This window comes from Trifolium pratense, linkage group LG7, assembly GCF_020283565.1.
Source record: "Trifolium pratense cultivar HEN17-A07 linkage group LG7, ARS_RC_1.1, whole genome shotgun sequence".
Lineage (NCBI taxonomy): Eukaryota > Viridiplantae > Streptophyta > Magnoliopsida > Fabales > Fabaceae > Trifolium > Trifolium pratense.
Genome location: NC_060065.1, coordinates 46,530,750 through 46,551,043, shown reverse-complemented (window position 1 = coordinate 46,551,043; position 20,294 = coordinate 46,530,750). Strand labels below are relative to the sequence as shown.

General features: G+C 33.9%; 1 protein-coding gene and 2 non-coding genes across 5 annotated transcripts; 2 read left to right on the top strand and 1 right to left on the bottom strand.

The window, feature by feature from the left end:
- Positions 1 to 938: 938 nt before the first annotated feature.
- On the top strand, positions 939 to 1,010 carry TRNAP-AGG. The gene has a single exon. It is a non-coding gene; the product is annotated as a tRNA-Pro (tRNA).
- Positions 1,011 to 5,907: 4,897 nt separating this feature from the next.
- TRNAP-AGG lies at positions 5,908 to 5,979 on the top strand. The gene has a single exon. It is a non-coding gene; the product is annotated as a tRNA-Pro (tRNA).
- Positions 5,980 to 9,744: 3,765 nt separating this feature from the next.
- On the bottom strand, positions 9,745 to 19,657 carry LOC123897624 (DNA repair protein RAD5A-like). 3 transcript variants are annotated; one of them, XM_045948337.1, is made up of 20 exons: positions 18,906 to 19,657; positions 18,680 to 18,813; positions 18,398 to 18,533; positions 18,200 to 18,253; positions 17,986 to 18,111; positions 17,745 to 17,896; positions 17,579 to 17,663; positions 17,209 to 17,487; positions 16,924 to 17,070; positions 16,670 to 16,825; positions 15,696 to 15,763; positions 14,920 to 15,042; positions 14,748 to 14,847; positions 14,523 to 14,635; positions 12,867 to 13,145; positions 12,527 to 12,727; positions 11,894 to 11,987; positions 11,723 to 11,794; positions 10,963 to 11,061; positions 9,745 to 10,557 (listed from the first exon to the last, which is right to left on the bottom strand). In XM_045948337.1, the coding sequence occupies exons 1-20, from the start codon at positions 19,398 to 19,400 to the stop codon at positions 10,435 to 10,437; spliced, it is 3,036 nt and encodes a 1,011-aa protein (XP_045804293.1). In that variant the 5' UTR covers positions 19,401 to 19,657; the 3' UTR covers positions 9,745 to 10,434. The 3 variants fall into 3 exon arrangements, with proteins under 3 accessions (XP_045804293.1, XP_045804295.1, XP_045804294.1); XM_045948339.1 differs by lacking the exons at positions 9,745 to 10,557; positions 10,963 to 11,061; positions 11,723 to 11,794; positions 11,894 to 11,987 and having other exon boundaries at positions 12,526 to 12,727; positions 12,871 to 13,145; positions 18,906 to 19,471; XM_045948338.1 differs by lacking the exons at positions 9,745 to 10,557; positions 10,963 to 11,061; positions 11,723 to 11,794; positions 11,894 to 11,987 and having other exon boundaries at positions 12,686 to 12,794; positions 12,871 to 13,145; positions 18,906 to 19,471.
- Between the last annotated feature and the right edge of the window lie 637 nt (positions 19,658 to 20,294).

Here is a 20,294-nt window from a genome sequence, read left to right as displayed (position 1 = left end):
TTAATATCTTCTGCACATAAGTGCGTGTGGGTTCGAACCTCACAGCCAGCACCTTAGATGAACTTTTATGTAAGTTTTTTCTTTTTTTTACAAAACTACTTTTTGTAGTATTAAAAATTGTTTTAGTAATTTATTTAGCAAGCCTTTTTTTTCTTTCATTTCTTATCAATATGTGTGTGATTATATTTCGTATTGTTAGAAGTAAGTTAAGTCAAATTCTTTCTAGAGGTAAACCTAGTCTATTATGTTTAATTCTTACCAAATAAAGTTAGGCAAATTATTCCACCCAAAAAAATTATTTGTAGATTGACCATTTTATCATCACAATAATTTTCACAAAACCAATCCGTAAAATCTATCTCAATTAACAATGTCGATATTATTAAATTAAACATATTAAAATTTTTTTAAAAACTAAAATGAGATATATTAACAAAAAACAGTCTTCTCAGCACAAGATGTGTCACAATAGACTACCAAAGTTTATAAATAATCACAGAAAGAAAAACAATCAATCATACAAGGCTCAAACATAGCAAAAAACTATACCACCAATTATGGTAGTTTGAACATCTTCATTTGAATTTAAACCCGAAATTTAGCGATCGACTATGTGAGATTTAAGTTGTGTTTGTTAGTTCCTCTACAAACTAAAAAATGACAAACACAATTAAATTTAAAATCATTACATATTTTGCTTGAACAAAAATTTTACTTATGGGCAATGGCACTAAAATATACTATTAGACTTCAATTCAATCCTCACATTTCAACATTATCGTCTTTAATGAATTAATGAAAAACATCAATTTCTTGGAGAGCAAAATACATTGTTGACTTATGCAGATATATAGATAACAAAAAAGATCAAAGTTTGGTATATGTGTAGATAACAGCGAAGCGAAGTAATTTAACACTTTTTAAACGTAATCAAAAAAGGGCATTTGGTCTAGTGGTATGATTCTCGCTTAGGGTGCGAGAGGTCCCGAGTTCAATTCTCGGAATGCCCCTTTTTCTTTAAATATCTTATCCTTTTTAAGGAAACTATAAGTATCTCTAAGGTTGGCAAGTTTTATGTGGCACTGATCATTTTGCATTGCGAGGAGCCTTGGATATGTTGCATTTGGTCTCTTTTCTTCAAGTTGTAAAGAATTCTGTTATGAATAAGTTGTTGCTTAATTCTGATCGGCGAGAATGTGCCGAATCTGTCTCGGTAGTTGCAGCTTAATTTTTTTGGTGTTTTTTCTTGGTCTATGTTGACTATTTTGACAAAAAAACAACTGATATGAATTTTTTTGACACATGTCTTAATTATATTGGACAACCTAAAAATGTTTTATATATATAATATATTTTAAAAAAAAGGAAGGGTCACCTGAGTGTGTTGAAGTTAGCCGCCTGCATACAATGTTCTTTGCCATGGCAGATGCAAGAGATGTTCTCATTAAATTGGCAGATCGATTACATAATATGATGACACTAGATGCATTGCTGGTTGGCAAGAAGCAAAGGTTTGCAAATGAGACTTTGAAGATTTTTGCACCTTTGGCCAATCGCTTAGGAATATCTAATTGGAAGGAACAATTAGAAAATTTATGTTTTAAGCATCTCAACCAATGCAGCACAAGGAGCTTTCGTCGAAGCTTCTCTACAATTGAGAGATTAGAGCAAGCACTCAAAGATGATGACATTTTTAAAAAAACTCACTTGACCCTTTCTTGGTTTTTTTTTATAAAAAAAACAATAAAAAAAATGTATAGGTAAACAATAAAAAAAATGTATTGGTTTTCCAATATAATTTATACACGTGTCTAAAAAATTCCATGTCAACAGTTTTTTGGTCAATCAGTTAATAGGACCAAAAAATGCAAAAGGGGCAAATGTGAGGGACTAAAATCGCTCGTTTAAAACTAGGGGACCAAAATCGCACAATTACGAAACATGAGGGGTCAAAATCCCCATGTTTCCTAATTGTGCAATTTTGGTCCCCTTAGGCTATGTTTGGATTGATGGTACAAAATGGAATGGAGCGGAATGGAACATAATGGAATGGAGTGGAACGGAGCGGAATGAAGTAAAGATACCATTCCATTGTTTGGATATATTTTATAAATTTTCATTCCATTGCATACACCTCAATTTGGAGGGGAAAGAAAATTAGAAGATTGGATGGTATGGAATGGAATGGGTTCCATTGTGTTCCATTCCACTCCATTCATTTTTTGCAAATCCAAACAATGGAACTTAGTTAGTTACCACTCCATTCCATTTCATTCCATCCTTTACCACCAATCCAAACATAGCCTAAGGGGACCAAAATTGCACAATTAGGAAACATGGGGACCAAAATTACAATTTAACCTTTAAATTAATAATGTATTAATTTTGTTAATATTTTCGTTAATTAAGCTCATGTGGCTATTATGTTATATTTACGAAAATGTGATGCCTACTAAATACAATAGACATGCCTTGATCGCACCCTGTGAGTGTCTCTTGTGACCGTAGCACCATCATCCGTTGTGCCATGTGCTATGTTTAGCCAGTAGTTAGTAGTCACTGAGCCAGCTGAATCACACGTGAGCGATGATAACTCCGTTATTACACACTAAAAGTGACATAATTCAAGGGATGTTAGAGGATGATTGGATGGTTTTAAGGCCTTAAAGAAGAGGAAATTGCATGAAAATAAGAGAAGATTGTTCCACAAGAAAGAAGTGAAATTCTGATGTTTTGAGACTTAGTAGCCAAGTGGCACAGGCAAGATTGAGTGGCACGCAAATGGTTTCAAATTTTGCCTTTGAGATTCTGTTGTTTGCGTGACCCGCAATACAAGCAGAGTGGCACGCAGCAGGTTAAATTTTACCTGCGTGAAATGTGAAGTAACGGGCGTGGCGCGCAGCTGAATCTCTGTTTCTTAGAATATATGCTTACAACAGAATTTCATGATTTAATGTTTTCAAGAATGAGAGTATCATTCAAGAGACTAATTAGATACAAACACACAATGTAAATGACCAATACACAGTAAAGTGTGTTAGTTTACTACTTCTATTCTATGAACCTTTGCAAGCAACAACAGTCAACAACAATCAATCAAATTATTTTTTAAATAAATTCAGAACAAGTTATACTAAAATTAAAACATGTCTTAAAAAATACTATAGAAATCAATGCACGACATATTTATTATATTGAAAGAAAAACCATAAGAATTTCATTGACAATATCCCTATTTTACAAGTTTCACATCCACATCAATATCAGAACTATTTAGAACTGAAATATCATCTTAAATCCACTTTCCTAAACATAAGAAACCTAAAATATGTCATCATGTCTTCTAACAAAAACAACTGAAAGTGAAAACAAAAGGAAACAATTTTGGTTTTCGGAATATCATTTCACGACCCTATAGACCAAATTTAATCAAGAACTTTTCGGTTACTTCATGTACTTGTTATTTTCTGCACTACTAATTCTTTCCATCTGTCTCTGGTGAAGCTTTTGGAAAAAGTCCTGTTGTTGGCGAAGGGCAACGTTGTCTTTCTATTAACAAAATACTAGAAGCATCTGAATCTGATGAATTTGCAGCAGCATCAACAGCATTATCAGAAGATTCTTCACCTGATTTCGTATCTTTCTCCGGTACCTTAAAAGTGGCCGCAACAATAATCTTATTAACTAATTAATACATAAAGATTGTTAATTCAAAATCACTAACATTTTAATAAAACAAAATGTTATACCTTCACATTCATCTTATGGAAGTGCTTGACAGTTACTGCAGTAGCAGTTTTTGAAGGTCTTTTCGAGCGTTCTTCTTTTCTTCGTATCTTGGAAGGAGTTTCTGTTTCTGCAGAAGTAGTAATTTCTTCTTTTCTCTTCTTTGGTGTCTTCTTTGGTGTTGACATGATAGCATTCATCAATGCCGTTGTTGAAGAATCAATACTGCCGGTCATCTTTTCCTTCTTTTTCGCGTCATCTTCCTTCATTTTTGAGCCAGAAGAGAGTCCTTCTTCTTGTTTCTTGGAAGGAGTTTTTGCACCATCACCTTGATTCACCGAAACATCTTCATCACTGTCTTCTTTCTGATGATGATCAGTAGTGGAACCGATCATCTTTTCCTTCTTCTTCGCGTCAGCCTCCACCATTTTTGAGCCAGAAGAGAGTCCTTCTTCCTGTTTCTTGGAAGGAGTTTCTGCACCATCGCCTTGATTCACCGAAACATCGTCATCACTGCCTTCTTTCTGATGATGATCAGTAGTGGAGCCGATCATCTTTTCCTTCTTCTTTGCGTCATCCTCCGCCATTTTTGAACCACAAGAACAAGAAGAATAAACTTTGAAACTATGGAATGTGTAATTAATGTGAAGAAATTAACTATATGGAATGTGAATATAGAGAGGAATGAATTATATTTATACTACAAATATGAATGAAGAGATAGCTAGCTAAGAAGGAATTATGTAACTAACTATTTATAACTGCTTATAACTAATCAACTACCTATCATAACAGAAAACTGCCAACTCATCAATAACTGTTAACAATTTAAAAACTCTTTAGTGTGTTTGTGTGAGGTAAATGAAAATTTTGAGGAATTTATAATTCTAGGTAATTTACATGATTCAATTAAATTTCCTTCATTATAATTTAAACTATTAAGAAACATGATAGAGTCCAACATATAAAAGGACTAAGAAAGATAAAATGAAATAAAAAATATGTTTTTAGTTAATATTTAATTTACTTTCAAGTTTTTCAATGACAAGAGTAAAATTAAAAAATAAAAATAAGAAATGTTAACTTATAAACTTTAGCTTATCAAAGTAATCTATAAACTAATACTACAAATAAACAATATAATAAACTCGTAGGAAAATGATGTAATAGTCAGAGGAGGACTACGATGGTGTGTTGGAAATGGGCAAAGTATTAATATATGGAAGAAGCCATGGTTGAGAACAATGGACATTATAATTGGTCAAGGGTTCGATCCATAACTTATACATTATAATTTCTAGACATAGATTAATCACTACTTTCTTCACTCTTAATTCAATATATTTTACTTTGCGGTAAAAATGAATACAATAAGGGTACTCAAGTAAAAAATACTATTATTGCAAAAAAAAAAAATACTATTATCTCTCTTTTATTTATATATTTTTCTTAATTTGTGTGACATGAAATCCACTTAGGGTTGGTCTAGTCGTGTTGGTTTGGATCCTTGGAGTATGCTCCTCTCAAGGTTTTGGGTTCGATTCCCTTTGGTGTCAATTTTGGTGGGCTAGTCCATTCAGAGTAAAAAAGATACTCTAGCTTTAAATGAGGTCCTTGCAAGTGGACGATAGGATTGATCCCCTTGGATTAGTCGGTCCTAGGGCGGACACCAAGTTTTCAAAAAAAAATATGTGTGACTTGATCAACTAAATCAATTGTTTTGAGAGGGATGGAGTAGATATGTGCTCTATAGAACGAAGAGCACTTTAGATGTACTTTATCTGATCTTAAATATTAGCAAAAATTAAAATGTATTTGAACTAAATAAATTTTGATTTTTTCTTAGATCTAAGACCGAATGGAGTAGATAACATAGGAAAAAAAAAATTTAACACTTTTCGAAAGTAGAGAAGAAGGGACAATTTATCTTTAATGATTTAACAAAAAAAATAGCCTTAATTAGTCTTTTGGTCCCTTAAAGACATTTTAGGTTTCACAATGGTCCCTTAAAGAAAAAAAGGTCCGGATTGGACCATTGTGAAACCTAAAATGTCTTTAAGGGACCAATAGACTAATTAAACCAAAAAAAATAAGCAAGACCTAAAATTGCTTGGAATTCTAAATGACACGGACAGCAAATGCTATTGATTGATTCAACAGTTTTCAAATCTGTTCAAGAAAGGGCATTTGGTCTAGTGGTATGATTCTCGCTTAGGGTGCGAGAGGTCCCGAGTTCAATTCTCGGAATGCCCCTTTTCTTCTTAATTATATTTTATTTTATGGATACCAAGATCTCATCTTCCTTATTTTTTTAATAAATGTAAATGCAAGTACACATTAATATATACTCGTTATCCTTAAAACCTTGAAGCATCCTCACATCACAGGTGTGAGCTCATGATGTGATTAAATCCATCTGTCATGACATGGATAGAGATACTGCAGGACTGTTTGCGGTACTGCTATGGGTCTTATGGAACAACCGAAATGATAAGGTTTGGAATGGTTTGACGGAAGCGGGACGAAGCTTGGGTTCAAAGCTAGGCAGCTCTGGTGTGAATGATACTCGGTGCAGACTCAATGGCAACAAAGGCCAGGCGCAGCAGCAACAACAGGTTTTAACATGGCAAAAACCGCCTACGGGATGGTATAAATGCAACGCCGATGCAGGTTTCTATAACGAGTAAAACAAGCGTTGGTTGGTGTTTGAGAGACCACACTGGAAGTTTTGTGAAGGCTGGAACTTTTTGGAATGAAGGTAAATGTTCTATAATTGAAGGTGAAGCGCTTGCAGTACTTGAAGCGATGAAAGAGGTGAAGGACAGAGGCATCACACACGCCATCTTTGAGACGGATTCGAAGAATGTGGTGGAATTCACAACTTACGTGGTGGTACTTCAGAGTTCAATTCTCTTATTTGTGACATTAAAAATGTAATGATGTTTAATCCAAACTTTGTGGTGAAGTTTATAAAGCGACAAGCGAATATGGTTGCTCACATTCTTGCTCGGGCGGCCATTTCTTGGTCTAGTCGCTATATTTGTGAGACGCTACCTTTTTGTATTACTCCTTTATTGAATAATGAAATGATATGAGTTTTTGATCGTAAAAAAAAAAGTAGTAAATTAATTTTTATTATTTTTATTTATTATTTGAAAAGTTCAAAATCGCATTTTATAGCAACCACTACTTTGATAGGTACTAATTTGTTGAAGGTGCAACCAAACTGTAACAAACCTTCCCTAATCTTCTCCCCGAAAACATCCTACCATATTTTTTTTATAATGTCCGCTATTTAAGTAGTGGACAACATTTACAAATATTTTCATTTTTATAACGTCCGCTACTTAAGTAGCAGAAGGGCAAAAATAGTAACGCATGGAACGCACGAGAAATATGTAGAAATAGTCAATTAATGTAACATTTTATAGAACCAATAATATATATATATATATATATATATATATATATGAACTTATTGCATCTGTTTTATGTTTCTTTTCTTTTTTTACTAACTGTTTTATGTTTCTTAATCAATATAGTTTTTATCATTTGATTTATTTATTTAATTGATTCAAGTGGTAAGGATCTTGATCCCCTTAAGCATGTGGTCAGAGGTTCGATTTCTAGCTCATGCATATGGAGAAAATTTGGTTGGGAGGGGATAACCCACCTTGTGTGCGTACCAATATCATGGTAACAAAAAAAAATAGTGGCTAAAATTTGAAGGAAAGAAATCTTATCATAGGGTTTGCTAACTTAGACCCACCTAAAAACATGAAGGTCTAAGTTAGCAAGGTGCACCTTTTCACTTTAGACCAAAACACTCATTTTTACTATTTTAATATAGTTTCAAGTCAAGGGTAGTTTAGTAAAACTGATTTGATGTTTTAACATGAAGACCTAAGTTAGCAAGGTGCATCTTTTCAAAGTTTAGTAACATGTTTTCTTAAGTTGTCATTTTTTTATTTCCTATGTTGTTTATTTAGATTGCATGTATTTATAATTAAGTGGGTGTAAATTAGCAAATGAGTGCACCAACATTTAATAAAATTTATCTAACTAACTCTCAATTTTCTAGTGTAAAATAACTAAATGTCAAGGTTTTTTTTGTCCAAAGTGATGTCTAAGTTAGCAAACCCATATATATATATATATATATATATATATATATATATATATATATATATATATATATATATATATATATATATATATATATATATATATGCATGTTTTCCTCAACAATGAGCTAGAAACAGATGATAAAAAATATCTAACAGATGAAATATATTCATGACATTGGAATTAAATTTCTAATTATTTACAGAATCTGAGAAGCAGAGTTCATGTTCTGAGCATTTGCAGGATTAATGCTGACATTATCTGATACCCCTCCTCCAGCTGGTAGTGTATCATGATCAGTTGTTTCTGTTGGCAAAGGTTCAGATGTCTTTAATGATGAAGAGCCGCTCGATTCGCCTGTTAATAACATTCTATGAACTTCTGAACCCGAATTACCAGATGCAGAAGAATTAGCTGAGTTCTTTTTCAGAATTTCCTTAGATTGCTTGAAATCGGACACATTAAGCTGCATATACGTTAGTAAACTAATTATATACGTTAAGGATTTAATTTGTATATACCATAAGTGAAACTGTACATATACATCATGATATAATTTAGTTAGATGCATACATGAAGAGGACCAGAAGCTATGAGTGAACCGACGACAACACCTCCGAAAACCCTTCCAGTAGTAGTATCAGCAAATGAAGCGAAAAAGCTACCCGGTTTATCTGTCGGAGTTAAAGACATTATCTCAAAGTGACCCTGCATGTATATCTATTATTAGTGTGAAACTCTTTACATTGTCGACCAATTACTAAGATATAAATATGATTAAAGTCAAATATCTTGAGTAATCCAACCATCGTGATCGACAGAATTAAGTCGAATTTATGTACCTCGCGTCTAGTGAAAGTACCAAGTGAAGAACGAAGGACAACGCTTGATACAGCACCTGCAGCACAAAGTACGCAAACATCCCTACGATAATGCGCAGAAATTTCATATAAACTCGCCATCACATCCTGCAAAACAATTAATTCCAAGACTATATATATTGAATTCCTAGTTGCATGGTTTCACACATAATATATATCAGGAAACTGCATGTTATACCTGGCCAGTATTCAAATTTATGACATGATGGAAACTTTCCCGAGATGTTTCTGCTAAACTTCCACCTTCACCATAATCAAGTATCAAACAAACATTAGGGGAATATATTTTTGAAGGGACATATATGAAAATTACCAAGAACTATATTCAAACTTCAAAGAACTCAATGCAGAATCATTAACATTACCAATTTCTGGAGTTTGCTGGTTCAACACTGGATCGCTATTTGGTGGCTCAGTTTCGTTCTGATCCTCCTCCATTAAAGAAACCTTTCTATGCTACAATTAACAAGAAAATTACCAAGAAAGAATTGGAATGTGAACTCAGATATTTGTACTGTAAGAGAGTTAAGAAAGAAATGTAACTAACTAGTTACAAGTTATAACTAATTCTATCGAATCAAGTAATCAACTGCCACCATAACTGAAAACTGCCCCGATCAATAACTGTTAAAACTGAAAATTCTTTTGGGGTGTAATTAGCAATATGCGCGTGTCTGATTTATAAGGGAGTATATAATTTTTTACTAGGCTAATATAATACTGGTTATCAATTTTGAATTTTAAGGTAAAAAGGGATAAAATTAACTTATAAGTAATTATTCTATTTTCTTTCAATTTTTTATGTATCTGATTATCATTTTGAGTAAGATTAGTGTTAACAAGAGAGAAAAAAAATTGGATTCACATGTATTGGAATTTGGATTCCTGCTTCATACTACTAGCATAGATTGAAGCTTTTGATTTTTCAAGTGAGAAAATATAAGATCCCATGACCTGCATCCAATGGTAAAAAATATACAGTATATAATAAAATTAACCAATAAATATTGAGAAAAAAAATTGAAACTTCATCTGTGAATCAGAATGTTGATACTCATACACAAATATAAACTATTACAAAAATATTAAAAAAGCACAACGCGAACCACAACAAAAATCTCATCTGATGCCACTATGGCAAATTCTGCAAGTGAACATACTACTTAGTATTACAGTGGAATCACAATGTTCTCCATGACTAGATAGTTCAGACTACTGTACAGTTAGTGAACCCTAATTACAATGTAGTGTTTGAATAAATGTTAGAAAGGGAGAAATGACCCATAAGAATATAAGATAGAACAGATGATCTCATCTTATCCTCCTTTCAAAGCTCAAGAATTCCTCCCCTCCAGATTGTGAGTAAAGCATAAATTGAATAGTTGATGAATAACAAAGGTACATAGTAATTTATCCCTTCCCTTTTTTTTTACTAAAATTTGTCCCTTCCCTCGGCTTTATTTTCAAGTCGCATATAAGAGTTGGGAGTTCCCCTTGTATTATTTTAACTTGTAAAAAACGTTAAAACAAGGGAAAATAAGTACCCCCGCCATTCCTTCCCTTTCAAAACTTCACCTCTCCCTAGCTCATGTGCCCACCTAAGAAGCACACAAGCACTTGCAAAAAGGAAACCATGTGATGCAAAATGACGAAGGCGCATGGTGCAAGTAACAGAACACAATTTTTTCACTATCTCATTGGTCTATGTAAAAAGCATCTTCAACTCCTCAATTCGTGCAGATCGAACTTCCTGGTCAGTCAAGGCACCAGAAATCATTCGTTGTTTGCGTGCTTGCACTGCCTCCATTCTCTGCTCAACTGTCCCCTGCAATGCGAAAGATAAGAATAAATAATGCCTTATCCGAATCAATAAAGTCACGTTATTTGGTGATATGCACCAAAACTGACATGTTAACAACCTCGCGTAATCCTTTTCCAAAAAAAAAACTTCATGATTAACGATCTCATATATCAGGCTCATGAGCAAGCACCGCTCTAATTAAATTTTGAACCCTTCAACTAAACAAGTTAATAATTATAAATGAAATATTCAGATGCGAAAAGAAAATTTTCAGCTCAGCTAGTTCACTACCCTACCCAAACTTCACTAGTTCACTACCAGATTCCTCGTACCCAGTGAAGCAATTAAGAAGGTCCAATTTAAAGTATATAATAATAAACCTATGTTACAATGTAAGTATGATTTCCAAAAATTGGGATTTAAATATACCTTCACAATAAACCGTTTGATGGCCACCTTCTTTGTTTGTCCAATGCGATGAATGCGCATAACAGCTTGTTCTTCAACAGCTGGATTCCACCATGGGTCCTGTTCATATTGACAAACTATCCCTATCAAAATTACTTTTAAAAAGACAACTTTATGAATATCAATAGTAATAGTAATATTTGTCGCATCAGTTAGGTTGGTTATTCATAAACATATTCTGCTGCATCAATATCTGAATACTTAATGCTCCTATATAAGATTCATTGCTCCTCCCTATGCATTGCATAACTAAAACAACCACTTATTTGGATTACAAAAAACTGTAAATTTATATATAAACCAATATAAATATTGTGGGTATAATAACTTAAATTTGCATTGTTCCGTTAATTTATCTACCAGCTTCAAATTAATCAAAGGCAGGGGTTCTATCAAGTATCAACTGAAACCTTTTTAGAAAATCTCGAAAGAATCCTATTGAAAATAAGATTAGGATCCTTGTTTGTATTTACTTTATTGTATAGGATTGGCATATTGCATCATATATCGTGTAAATAAATAGAATATTCTGTACTTATTTTATTATTTGCGTTGAAGCCTATAAAGAGAGTTCATTGTGTGATTGAAACACATGATTTCACCATATGTGCTCTTTTTTTCTCATTCAATAAATTCAAATACTTCGTTTACCCTATGCTAGAAAACCTGAAGCTAGACAAATACATGTCAGTTTAAGCAACAGAAACTGATATGCACGTACCATGACAAAAGCATTGGAAGCTGCTGTTAGATTTATACCCACTCCGCCAGCTTTTAGCGACATCAACAACACCTGGTGCAAGAAATAACTATGGATGGTTAGTCAATGCATTGAAACAGTTCTCTATATACTGACTAGGAAACAGACAAACATGAAAAAATATGTTAATACCTGTATGTCGCTGTCTTCTGAGAATTGTTTGATAACTTTTTCACGCTGCTGCAAATTCAATGTCCCATCAAGTCGAACAAATGATATTTTATTCCTGGACAAAGATGATAACACAAAGATAATGATTAATGAATCTCTGGTATCATTGTTAATCACCAAAATTAATCAAAAACGATTAAAAAACTACGCATATAATCATAGTTTTAAAAACTGGGCCAGACCACCCTGATTCAACAGTAAACCAAACCAATGTCAAGCATGACGCAGAAGGGAACAAATAAAGCATGTCACAAGATTAAAGAAATCGCTAAAGTTTAAATAAACTTCAATAGAATAATTAAAACACAACGTAGAAAACCATGACTCTCTATGGGAACAGTTCTTTTTAAGATTTCACATTCACTCAAATCCTCCCATGTTATTCCTAAAAAACGATTAAACCAGCAAAGAAGCAGAATGGATTGAACTCATAAGTCATTAGATCTTTTTTCTGAATGTCAATTAAATATCGTAAATAAATTATTCCCGGTTGCTCCATCATTTGATAACCACAATTATTTTTTGATAAATGATCACTATTCGTCAGACTCAATAAAATTTGATCAATCCTTTTTTCTGTTGTTACGATCTTACCGAGTAAAGGGAATCTGCAAGAGGTCTAGAAAAGCAGTCCACTGGCTAAAAACTATGCTCTTAGATCCCGATGAGCGAAGATTTTCAAGTTCATTCAAAAGACCAGTTATCTTGCATGACTCTACCCAGTTCTTCTCGATATCAACCTGAAATCGACTCTCAGTAGGGGCAGTGATAAGGTCCTGCTTGCTGATTGTTTTCCTGTTAAAAATTAAAAATAATATCGATAGGACTGGGAGTTTGCACTATAACCACATGTATTTTACTACTGCAAAGAAAAACAATCTTCAAGTTAAATAAAAGATATATACAAAATTCTAACAGGTGAACTTAAAAATACCTACAAACAGGACATAAGCCAGAGCTAGAATTTCGCCAACTTGCCAAGAGGCATTCCCGGCAAAGGCGGTGAGCACATGGTGTCAACACTGCATCTTCAAATGCTTCAAGACATATTGGACACTCTCCCTTCTCCCCATTACGCAACTCTTCCACAACTTCTTCAACATAAGCTCGTGAGACTGCATCTTTTACTTCACCTTCTGAAGCATTACCGGTTCCTCTAAGGAAGCGCTTAGCTAGTTTGCTTAGATCAGAAAATTCTTGAGTATCACCTCGACTAAAAAAATATAAAAAAATCAATTGTCACCATGACAGAAAAAGTAAGGCTTCATAGACAACAAGTAAATGATGCAAGGGTCAAAGAGAAATTCATCACAAGAGTGCTTTTATATCAAATTTTGTGTTAAACAAAGTTCCCAAGAAACATCAAAAGTGAAATAGCATCAAGCAAGGCCAAGAAAATCATCCTATGTGATGTACCCATTCCTGAATAGTATCAGATGCAAGGAAACACCTGACTATGTATAACTTTGTGTTCAAGAAAACAAAGTTTGTGATGAGTCATGAGCCCACAATGCAAAATCAAATAAGCAAGGGCCACCAATCAAGAAAGCCATGCACAAGGGTGATGAAAACAGGGTGGGAGGACCACTTGCTCTGTAATCCTTTCTCATTGCTAGCTCACATTCAGTAACATGTGTAATCAAATTCCTTTGTCTAATTCACCTCTAAGTCTTATGTTGCTCTAACCGTCAGAGCTTATTTGACAGATGTTAGTTATAAATTATAACTGTAATAAGATTGTTCTACTGCAACAGATCTGTGATAAACTTCATCAGTTTCCAATAAATAACTCTTGCACTCTATCATTCTTCAGCAACTCAAATACCAAATTTCTTTTACCATTCTCTCTCTCTCTCTCAAGATTCCATCAGTTTCAGAATTTCAACATCACAAGTTAAGAACCATATACTTTAGTCCTAAGCAAAAAACTAATCCAAATGGTGCACAACACAATATTATATTCAATCCTGTTAAGAATCAAAGTACTGACTTATAGTTCCACCTTAAAAATCCATGGCCTTCCAAATATGATTAGCACCAAAAGTATTTTGATTTTTCAGTAATTTCCCTCCTTAATATGCTTCAATTTCAGAAAGTAACAAGATTTTGTTGAAGTGAGAAAGAAGATTGACAGACAAGGTACTTCACAGCTATCATTTTGATTTTCAGCCTCCCTGATACCATCACTCAGCATTTTGTCATTATTTTGTAAACCTGATATCTCTGATCAGTTTAATTAGAGCTGAAGTTCGCTATAAAATATCTCAAAATCAACTTTGAAACTGTAACCACCATATAGTATATTTCAGAACTTGATGTTTATAAAAAAAATTATGTTTCTTATTGAGAACGTTCCCGGATTTTCTTCAGGAAAAAAAAACCTAACTAAAACCAACTCGGATTAGCTTATAAATTGCATTATGTTGGTCAGAACATGTAAGAAAGTAAGATCATGTTAATTACGTTCGTGAACTGTTCCTTCCTGAAAGCCAATTGACCAGCCCAGATGCTTAAAGTTACAACAATTTACACCGGCAGCACATTTTCACTATAACCATCAAGTATATAACAGAAATGTAAGACACCGCACCTCATTACGAGAAATGGATGGTCACAACATTGCCGAAGACGTAAAAGTAGCTCTAGTATTGAAGCATAATTATGAAGAATGCGTCCTTGCTCAACAAACTTATCAAACTTTACCTGCATAAAGTTCACCAACAAGTTTGATCAATGTGACCTTTTTCAGTGCCAAGAGTAATATGAAAATTTTAAATATAGATTACAGTTTACATTTTTAAGAAGAAAATAAAACCTTAGATCTTTTGAATAGGGCCTCATAGAAGTCCTTTTCAGCTTCTGTGGGATCACAGTAAATTATCTGCATATCGGCAGGAGGGAGAACTAGTATAGGCCTACAACAAATAATAGGTTAACAGTATATATTAGATGTTAAAACAACACGAATACTTAATCAGTTTACTAACTTGCCCTCTCGATCTGTGCTATGCTTGGTTCTCCTCAACATGATAGGCTTCAAAATGGACTGAACTAATTTCAATCCTCTCTCATCACCACCCTCAAATGGTTTCTGAATAAGCTTGTTCCACCTGGATCAAACAAGAAAAATCTTCAGAGTCCAGCTTTCCAGCCACAACATGCCCACTTAAGATTAAATAACCAAAGTAATTAACAGAGAAGAAGTAAGTGATTTGCATTCGATGACTATGCTAAGCATTCATAACATCCAGGACAATTTCATACTCCAGTTATGTTAGGCAAATTTTAACTGGAAAACATTATTATCATAAAAACCCAAATAAATCACAAGGTGCTGATATCCTCCGTCTTTACCAACAGATTCTATCATGACATCATCATCAACCAACAGAGGCTTGAAAAGTAAAGTAAGAGAGCCAGAACAGTGCCCAGTAGTCTTAATATTAAGCTTATAATTCCCAATAAAATTTTATGTACAAGTCTTGTTACTGCTTTCATTTGCATCAATCCTCGGAAGGAAATATTTGAGAGCTAAAACTTCCCTAGAATATGAGATAAATTATAATATAGATTATGTTCGATAAAGGGAATACAAAGTTCAGTTTAAACATATATAACCAAAAAAATCATAACTAAACATCAAAGCCTGAAATTTACCTTCCAAAAATAATGAGAAATGAGGAAGCACAGAAAAAAATATTGGATTTTGGACATAAATGAATTAGAGTCACAATAGCCAACACTAAGAAGAAAGAAATTTTACCAGGCCCAATGACCCCAAGGCTCTATTCTCAGAAAGCGAAGAAGGCTGTAAACATCCTCAAGATTGTTCTGTAGATAAAAAACGACTCAATGTCAGAAAAGCATAAAAACTATATGATTATATCTTCTGTCATGAGACTGATGACAAACCAAAATTAAGTGAACTAATATTCAATACAAATACAAATAGGATTGCAAGAAAACTCTGAAGAACTGAGAATCAACTGGTAAGGATGAAAATTTTGAAATGAATGAATAAAATTAGGGCCTGGAACCCTAGTATCATCATTCATGAATCCTCTGATAAATTTAACCACAGTATGAATAGAGAAGTGGATGAATACAAGAGCACCTTCCCTCCTCTGGACTGTAAGTGTCTAACTACCGACTCATTTGGAAGTCACTAAATAATCCCAGAGATGATATTATTTAACTTTCCGAATAGAAAAAGAAAAAAAAAAGTAAACCAAATCCACTTTTGGAATTGAAAAAAGAACAGCAACAAAGCTTACCCAAACACATTTAAGGGTTTGCCAGCATTGGAAGGCAAATTTGCATGACAAACTAAATGTTCTCATACTTGAACATAAAGCTCAACTCACAGTGCTAGGATAAAACATAAATAATAAATGAAAGTAAAACAGAAATAAAAATGCAAGATGGGAATATAACTGCAATTCAGAGCATGTACCAGAAAACCCCCATCAATTATTTTATACTGGGAATATCATGAACAGATTATAATTATACAGCCCAAATATGGAAACCATAAGGTACTGTCAAGGTTGACTAAAGATTTGTAAGTTTAATCATACAATATAGCCCTAGCATTAATTGAAGATTCCTGGTATATCGAGTTAATGCATCACATAGTGGTCTTCTAAAAATCTGGACGAAAATTCTCATCCTGGATTTAATACATACATACAAAAAAGAATATGGTATAAGAGTACGACTCGTAATATAATGATTCACCTGGATTGGAGTCCCAGTAAGACACCAGCGATTGTCAGCAATTAGAGCAGATGCTGCCATAGAAACTTGGCTTTTAGAAGATTTTATAGTATGTGCCTCGTCAAGAACCACTCTGAACCAACGAATGGAGAAGAGTCCACCATTATTCTCTGCATTCTGTACATAAGAAACATAAAAGGATGCATCAGTTGATAAGATTTAAGAAATGAAGCAAATAGGCGGAAAACTATAAGAGTAGACAGATTTGCAATTACCTCACTGGAAAATTCAGAGGCCATAGTTCCATATGTAGTAATTACAACATCGCATTGAGCTAGACTTTTTGCATCTTTGGGCCTACTTTGTCCGTAATGAACATATAGAGACAGGGACCCAGGGTGCACATGAGTTTCAATCTCTGCCTGGAGAAATTGTCAAATGTTCAGAACTGGAAAGAGAGCGTTTAAATTACTCTATATATCCCACAATTTGAATACAAATGTAATAAAGACTTTCAAGTAAAGAAATGCAGTAACTAGATAGCTACACATTGTTAATACCTTCCACTGCCCAAGAAGAGTCATGGGGCATATTATCAAGTTGCCACCACTTGATAAAGAAGTGTTTTGCTTTGTCAGTTTATCAAAACCAGTAAATTTGGTTGCCTTCTTTGGAATGTTTGAAAATTTGGGAACTGTGCCAGTATCACCAACTTCACCACCTTCAATAAATGACTGAGTTGCGGGTTGACTGCCTAACGATCCACCCCTTCCGGAATGGGCAATGAGAAGGGATATGGTCATTACAGTCTTTCCAAGTCCCATAGCATCTGCCAAAATCTTCAATTTCAAAATAAAATAATCCCATTACAAACATTGAAAAGTATGTGGAAACAACAAAATAATTCAGAGTTAACTACTTAAAACGTACTCCTCCTCTGGCCATTTCTAGGGTGCTAGGAAATTCCGTTGTGGCTTCACCAGAAAATGCATTCAAATAAACAACAAGCTCCCTCCTAAAAAGCACAAGCACAACTTCTACATCAGAACCATTCATGGGTTTTTTCTGTGTTTGTCAAACAACAAGAGGCACATACTTGTCAGCCAGGCGATATGCCTCCCAACATGGATGAAGGGTTGTTGTAGTCTCGTCCCTTGACTGTCCCTTCTCCATCTGAATCATCCAATGAAGAGCCTGTTTTTGATAGGGTCGCAGTTCACAAAGAAGATTTTCAGGGGGGTCCATTTCCTGAACAAAACATTCAGGTTAGCATTCATTACATCATTTATAAGCATAATTTTTGTAAAACACGACATGTTACTCTTAAAATGCAGCACCTCTAACTCTGAGCTTGATGCAACACCAACAATGTTGTCAAGATCAAACTCGGAAACAGGGTCCTCATTTTCATTCTCATGACCATTTTGAGAAGGACGCTCAGACTTGGCATGTAGTGATGTTACCTGAAGAGAAAACCCCTTCTTCTGTTAAAGAAAACAACCATGCTAGTTAAGACGTGGTCTGAAGCAATTATATCAGTAACCTTTTTACCGTTTGACTGAAAGGGCGCTTGTTGGAAAAGAAATCACCAGGAGTTAACTCTGCCTAAAAAATAAGCAATGATGCAAGTCAATATTCTAGTACAACTTACTTAAGACTTACAAGCAAGTCACATTTGCCACCTGCAGCAAGAAAACCAAACAATATAGACTGAATATACCAAAGATATAAAAGAGACCCAACAACCACCTTCTTGAAAGGGCTCAGACCAAGCAATCGAAACAGGGCTGGAAGAGGATGAAACACTGATTCATCGGTCGAACTTGTAGCATCCTTAAGAGAAACATGGTGATGCTTAACAAACATTGACCTATTGATGAAAACACTGAAACAGACACTTTTTTTTTATTTACCGTCCAGTAAAATTAACCATAAACCATAGAATTTCATAAAAACAAACTTCAACCAAACACTGTAACTAGTAAACATGGTGTGGCAAGCCAATTAGCTTTTCGCAAAACTCATATATACCTGATCGACAAATTGATATTATCCATGATGCCCAAAACATTAGGCGCAAATTCACATTTCCCTTCAACCCTAACCTTATTATCTCGCACTAGCGGCAACAAACATCGAGCCCATTCATTCGGTATTCTACCAATCTACCCAAAAAAAATACATCAATTAAATCACAAAATTGAATTACACAAAACAACCCAATCTAAATTTACCATTTTGCACAATTCTAAATTACCTCCCAATCTTGTTCATTAGAAAATCGAACTATCTCCGAACAACTCGCTGCTCGACCAAAACCCTTACCCGGAGACGGCGAAACAGAAACCTTTTTAGTTGGAAATTTGAAAATAACTTTATCACCAGACTTTATACTCCTTCCTTTACACGTCGACAGCCCTGCCACATCACCGGAACCAACGAACCACCAATCAACGGATTCTGAATCCAACTCAGTCGCAACGGAACATTTCTTATTTTCTACATCAGCGTTGTTTTTCTTGGAGCTGGTGGTGACGGCGCGTGGAGATGATTTCGGAGAAGAAACTTGTTGTTTACTAATTATGCGAGTGGGTTTGAATTTAGGAGTATTGGTATCGAAGATGATGTTAATGGCGGCAGTGACGTCGTTTTTGGCCATGTGTAGAGCTCTGATGATGTCCATGTCGGAGAATTCGGAACCGACGATGGATCGGACGGTGGAGAGATTGGGATCGGTGACCTTGCTTCCCATTTGAAACCCTAACCCTAGAAATTTCCTAATTTAGCGTTAAAGGGTTTTGAATTGGGAAAAAGAAGAAGAAAATTTAAAATTCGTAAATTATAAATTACGAAAAGAGGCGCGGTGAGTTTCTCGTGAAAGGCGCGTGACTATTTGTCTTCCATTCCCGCCATATCCAATTCGTTCATTAATCCTATACAGTAAGAAATCTTTTTTTTAATGAGTTGATGTATCTATTCTAGACTACATTATACAATAATATTGCAATTAATCTAAAATGTAATTTTTTTTTTATATATAGAAACGAATGGAGTATTTTTTATTTTTTTTTTGTCTTCTTGTTAACAAAAGAGGGTTGATTTATCTATCGGATAGATAAAGGTAGTTGACTAGTTGCATAAACTAGATAGTAATCGAACTTAGTTCAGTTAGTAGGAACATCACACTATATGTGCAGAAATTCGAGTTTGAATCTAAGACAGTCCATAAAGTGAATTTTTCAGTCACTATACTCACTAGGCTGCTTGCACTAATATTTCACGACATTTCACGACAACTTAAGAGTTCGTTTTCACAATGAAATAGCCAATTTAATTTGATGAGTTGGACTAATATTTGGAATTTATTAAATTAATAAAACTATTTTATTGTTATGAACAAAATTTATATGTTTATTCTCTTTGTTTTCTTTTATATTTTTTATTAATGAAATAGTTATTTTAAATTTTTATTATTATTTTAATTTATCATATATAATTTTTTTTCTAAACAACATTTTTGTCAATGTTTTTGCTGACATGTTTTTTAAATATTAATTAAACTACAAAACAATTTTTTTTAATCAAACAAAAACTTAATGCATTTCATTAACTATCAAATGTTTAGGGAAAAATCTCAAATTTATGG

What these genes read in the sequence shown, in the direction of transcription:
- LOC123897624 (XM_045948337.1), bottom strand. Translation starts at nt 19,400, where the DNA reads ATGGGAAGCAAGGTCACCGATCCCAATCTCTCCACCGTCCGATCCATC. An exon ending in GCATATCGCCTGGCTGACAA is followed by an intron (nt 17,664 to 17,744) that starts GTATGTGCCTCT and finishes TGTGCTTTTTAG; the next exon opens with GAGGGAGCTTGTTGTTTATT. An exon ending in AGCACAGATCGAGAGGGCAA is followed by an intron (nt 14,848 to 14,919) that starts GTTAGTAAACTG and finishes TATTTGTTGTAG; the next exon opens with GCCTATACTAGTTCTCCCTC.